The sequence below is a fragment of the Dermacentor variabilis genome, chromosome 8, assembly GCF_050947875.1.
Source record: "Dermacentor variabilis isolate Ectoservices chromosome 8, ASM5094787v1, whole genome shotgun sequence".
Classification (NCBI taxonomy): domain Eukaryota; kingdom Metazoa; phylum Arthropoda; class Arachnida; order Ixodida; family Ixodidae; genus Dermacentor; species Dermacentor variabilis.
In genome coordinates, this window is record NC_134575.1 from 35415081 (window position 1) to 35420839 (window position 5759).

The window sequence follows — 5759 nt, forward strand, 5'->3', positions numbered from 1 at the left end:
CATCGCCACAGGTCGGGCAGCCAGGGTCATGAGCCTCCGGGACATGAACGCTTGAGTGCAGTGGGGCCGTGCGGGGGCCCAAGGACCTGCGTGTCCGCAACTCCCCTGTGTGCAATAAAGTTATCACCACCACCTCCACTTTTGGAACGCACCACCGCACCGCCGGTTCGTTTGTATACGTCGCGCCCGCCAGTAAGGCACGTAGTTTCAGGGGTATCAAGTGTCCGGCGCCTCTGAGAAGAAGTTCTCCTTGCCACTTCGTCGGTGGCCCGCAGCGCGGGGGTTTATCAACTGTCTGGCGCCGCTGGGGAGGGGGACCCTGGCTCCAGAATGGAGGATATACAACAACCTCCCCCGGATGAGCGAACTATTATTGAGCTCATTGCTCTACAATCTCCAAGGGATACAGCAGCTGTATCGGTCGCTTCACCTCAGTTCCCCCACTTAATACCAGTTTGCAGGACCGCACCCTGCCGTCTCTACCCCTAAATGTTTCCTTAATTCTGGCGGTCTTCCACATGTGGCGTTTCAAGCGGTCTTCCCTCAGGAGCACCAATGCGCCTTTCTTCAGATCACTCGATGTCGTTGGTCGGCACATATGTGCCGATCTGAGCTCCAATAAGTACTCTTTCCGCCACCGTCTCCAGAAACTGTCGGCCATGGCAGTCCGGTACTTCCAGCGTCGTGAGAGATGCATGCCACCGCCAGGAATTTCGTCCGGCAGCAGGTGTGGAGGAAGGGTCGTCAACTTTCTTCCGACAAGGAAATGAGCCGGTGACAGTGGTTCTGGCTCTTGAGCATCATCATATATGAAAGTCAAAGGGCGTGAGTTGATCACGGCCTCCACCTCATAAAGAACGGTGGTCAGTTCTTCGAAACTCAAGCTGCTCCGACCTAACACCTTTCGCAATGCTACTTTCACAGATCGCACCATCCGCTCCCAGAATCCACCCCACCAAGCTGCCCGTTCAACAATAAACTTCCATCTGATCTGGTTTCCGGCGAAGTATGACTGCAATTCCTCGACCTGCAACAGCATGAACATTGCCTTTAGATCCCTGGCTGCACGCTTGAATGTGAGCGCGTTGTCCGAATACACCGTCGAGCAAATTCCACGGCGTGCCACAAAGCGTTTAAAGGCCAAGAGGAAGGCTGTAGCCGACAGGTCGCTGACAAGCTCAAGGTGGACGGCACGTGTCACAGCACAGGTGAAAATAGCGATGTAGCATTTTTTGCTGTCGCGTGACTGTTGACAAATCAAGGGCCCTGCAAAATCGATGCCAACGATGTCGAACGGGTTTCCCTTTGTCACTCTGTCAGCTGGAAGTGGTGCTACTGGTTCCGTAGCGGGAGGGCAACTTTGTCTGTGACAGACGAGGCACTGCTTGATAATTTTCTTTACGGCCTGACGTCCTCGGATAATCCAATACGATTCTCGCAGCTGTGCTAGAGTATCGCGTACGCCCGCGTGCAGCATTCTCAAATGTTCCTTCCGTATGAGCAGTGACGTGAGGGGGTGATTGCCAGGGAGAACGATGGGATGCTTAGTCTCTTCGTTGTTATCACTAAATTGCAAGCGTCCACCCACTCGCATGAGGCCCTCTTTGTCGAAGTATGGGTTGAAAGGCATAACAGGAGAGCTCTTGTGCAGCGGTCTTTGATTCTTCAGGTTTGAAATGTCGTCGCTGAACGCATCTCGTTGAGCTCTAGCCAACCAGTATCTTTCGGCGCTGATTATTTCTTCAGCTCGTAATGGGCCGATCGTCCTTCCTTCTTTGTTGTGGCAGTTGTCGACAAAGCGGCGGACCCACGCGGTTACTCGCACGACTCTGCTGAATGAACTATAATTCCCAACATTGAAAATTGCCATGGATGACGATGATACTATGGGCATCACCGTCACCTTTCGCTCTTCCATTTGGCACTCCCCAACCTTCGAGCTCGGCTCACCTATCATTGGCCAACACGTGTCATCCTCCTGAAGCCAACGGGGTCCTTTCCACCACAGTTCGCTTTCCCGCAGGGCCGATGGGAGAATGCCGCGGGTGATTAGGTCAGCGGGGTTGTCTGAGCCTGGGCAGTGTCTCCAATCCCTGGGATCTGTCAGCGCCTGCAACTCTGAGACTCGATTTGCCACGAAGGGCTTCCATCTGGCAGCGTTTCCCTTGATCCAGTACATAGCTACTGTAGAGTCAGTCCAGAGGATGGTAGCAACGTTCTTCAGATCCAAGGCCTTGGTAACGTAGTGGCATAGTCGCGCGCCAATAAGGGCTCCCATCAGCTCCAATCGGGGTAGCGAGAGGCGTTTCAAAGGGGCCACTCTTGATTTAGCCATGACCAAGCTGACATTTGTTAGTCCGAACGGAGACTTGGTCACAATATATGCGACAGCACCATAGGCCTTCGGGCTTGCGTCACAGAAAACATGCACCACTTTCTCCGTATCATCGTTTCTAAAGTCTGCCGCTATCAGTCTTGGAATAGACACTCCTTCGATGCGTGGAAGCTCCCTACACCAGCAGTCCCACTCAGGCTGCAAGGTTTCAGGCAAGGGATCGTCCCAACCAATTCCCAACTCCCACAACTTCTGGAACATTACCTTTACGCATAATGTGGTGGGAGCAATAAATCCAAAAGGGTCGAATATTCTTGCCGAGACCTGCAGCACAAATCTCTTGTTGTCGGCTCTTGCGGAGAGGAAGTCGATGAGTGAAGTTAGGTTGTATTCAAAGTGGTCAGTCTGAGCATTCCAACCCACTCCCAATACCTTTGAAGCTGCAGCATATCCAGCATCAGCGTTCGTTCTCTCCACATTGCCATTCTCTAAGAAGTTGACGAGATCGCGGTCGTTCGACATCCACTTGTGTAGCCGCATCCCTGCTTGAGACAATATATCTTTGGATTCCTGGCACAAGACTTTACCCTTGTCAAGGCTGTCAACCCCAGTTACAAGGTCGTCCACGTAAAGATGCCTGCGCAGAATACCTGCAGTTTCAGCATACCGTTCCGGCAGGCCTTCAAGATGATGTTGCAACGTTGCAGCCAAGAGAAATGGGCTCGACGTGACCCCGAACGGCACGCGAGTCATGCGATAGGTGACCACAGCTGGAAGCTCTTCCCCTTTCTTTGGCGTCATAGCGTACCAGAGAAACTGCACAGCGTTCCGATCGCCCTCTGATAGTGATATTTGGAGAAAGGCCTTTTCAATATCCGCAACGATGGCAATGTTGTAAGTGCGGAAATTGATCAGCAGATCAATGAGCTCTGGGTTTAGGTTTGGGCCACTTTCCAAAACATTGTTCAGTGAGAGGCGATTTTTGGCACTTGATGATGCATCAAATACTACCCTCAGTTTTGTCGTCTGGCTTTCGCGACGAACAACTGCCTGATGTGGCATATAGTACACCGGACCTTCCGACGTGCCGTAATCCTTGCTGGCTGGCTCTGCATAGCCCTTTTCTATGTAGTCTCTTATGCAGGCGTCGTATTCCCTAATCAACGAATCTCCTTCCAAGAGTCGCTTTGTCTGTGCTTTAAGACGCCTTGCTGCGCACTCGTAGTTGTCGCCAAGCTCGTAAACCATCGAATTCCAAGGGAACGACACCTTATAGCGGCCATTCTCAAAGTTGACGGTTTCTTTATAGTGCTGAAGGACTGCGTCCTCGTGACGAACTGGCTCATGTTCCTTGATACCGATGTGCTCGAGCTCCCAGAAAGACTTTAGCTGTGCTGATATTTCCTTGTAAATTTGTTCACTCACTCCTATCCGCATCACGCCAGCAGCCGAGGAGCAGACTCCTGTTGACTTCCTTGTGCCGACCTGGCCCTGGACTGTCCATCCGAATACAGTCTCCACCGCCATCAATTTGGAGCTGAGACGCTTAGTGGATCCCGTGACAATTTCCCAGTAATGATCAGCGCCAATCAAAAGGTCAATATTTTCGCTTTCGTCGCCCCGCGAGGCGTCTGCGACTTGGAAGTGAAATTTTGAAAGTTGAAGTAGAACAGAATTTGATGGAGCAGCCATGATATCTGCACAGATGCAAGGAACCTCCAGCGCTTCCACTCGCACCCCTTTTCCGTCGTACTGGCTTCCGAGCCACAGCTCCACTCGACGCGTTTTTGTGCGTGTGGTGGCTGATGTCTCACCAAAGGCAAATATTTTAAGTTCCTCTTCTCCCAGCACTTTTAACTGCAGCTTTTCGGATAGGTTGCGATGGATGAAGGTTCGCTGACTGCCACCGTCCAGGAGAAGCCGGACAAGCGTACGTTCATGTGGACCCTCTGTCCAAGCTCGCGCTGTCTGTAGGAGAAACTGCTGCTCTCCAGTGCACATCAAGTCATCTCCCGTGCCTAATGAGGACTTCAACACCGTGGCTTGCTCAATCACCGTTGACGAAGATGCATCCCCTTCATCAGTGTCGCGGCGTCTCCTGAAGTCAGGGTCGCACATTGTCGTTAAATGTCTGCCCTTGCAATGCGCACACCTGAGCCACTTAGCTTTACGGCATTCTCTTGCCTCGTGCCCTTTTGTTGTACACCGGAAACACCGTTTGTCACGCTTCAGCACCTCTCTCTTATCCGCCACAGACATCTTTGCGTTGCAGTTGCCGGTCTCATGGCCATTCGAATTACAAAATAGACATGCTGTGCTGTCCTTGATCGTGGTGTGCAGTGCCGCTGCAGTAGGCATGTTCGCCGCTTTAGTGTTGCTGTTGCGCCTTTCCTTTACCAATTCAGCACTGTTGTCTCTCGGAGCCTCGGCCCGCTGTATGATCTCCCGCGTCGCAACCTCTTTTCTCAAAAAACGCAGGAACTCCTCCAGCTCACTTCCCTCGTTCGTAGCCTCGTTTTTTCGTTGGTATTCCAGACGAAGGTCGGCAGGCACCGCTTTCTTTATTACGGTCAGTAACAAAGTTCCATAAGTGCCAACACTCACGCCTAAAGAAGTGAGGCTGCGTACACCTGTCTCTACTTCGTCGACGAGGCTGCGCAGTTGACCGAGATTCCGTGAGTCACGCACTGGCTTGATGTTAAGCAGCCGTGACATGTGGTCTTCTATAATAACTTCCTTTCTGCCGAACCTCTCCTTCAATAGCGAGAGAGCGACATCGTAGTTGCCTTCCGACAAGTCAAGTCCTGCTACCGCAGCCGCCGCCTTTCCTATCAAGTAGCTGTTGAGGTACTTGAATTTGTCTACGTTTGAGAGATTCTGGTTAGCGTTGATAGTCGACTCAAACTGACTCCAGAACCCTTGCCACTCTCGAAGCTCTCCGTTGAATTTGTTGATTTCGAGCTTTGGCAGCTTAACGGTGGGGCGTATTTGCGAATCGTTTGCGCTAGATTCTCTTTGATCTGAGGAGTTTAGTGTGCGATCTGATGAAACATTTGTGCAGCTAAAGTCGCGTAGCATGCGTTGTACCTTTGTTTTCGCCACGATGATCTTTTCTCTGTACATTTCGGAGCATGCAATTTCCTCTTCGAAAGCTTCATCTTCAACGCCTTTTTCTATCTCCCGATCTAGCTCTTTCAGTGAGTCTTCTTTAAGAGTAAGAAGATTTAGCTTTTCTTCCAGCTCACCGATTGATGCGCTGTCGTCCATGGTGGATACTTCATTGATCAGCTTGGTTGTAGATGATCGCGCCACGGCCCTTTTTCGCTTGACTCTGTCGATGTCCATCTTTTGACGTTCCTATTCCCGGGTTTCGGCACCAAAAAATGTTGTGGAATAAGAGACGGAGAACTTTGAACTGATGGAA

At 51.4% G+C, this 5759-nt stretch overlaps 1 protein-coding gene across 1 annotated transcript; it reads right to left on the reverse strand.

Moving 5' to 3' along the window:
• Positions 1 to 379: 379 nt before the first annotated feature.
• LOC142591360 (uncharacterized) lies at positions 380 to 4453 on the reverse strand. The gene has a single exon (XM_075703684.1). The coding sequence runs from the start codon at positions 4451 to 4453 to the stop codon at positions 380 to 382; it is 4074 nt and encodes a 1357-aa protein (XP_075559799.1).
• Between the last annotated feature and the right edge of the window lie 1306 nt (positions 4454 to 5759).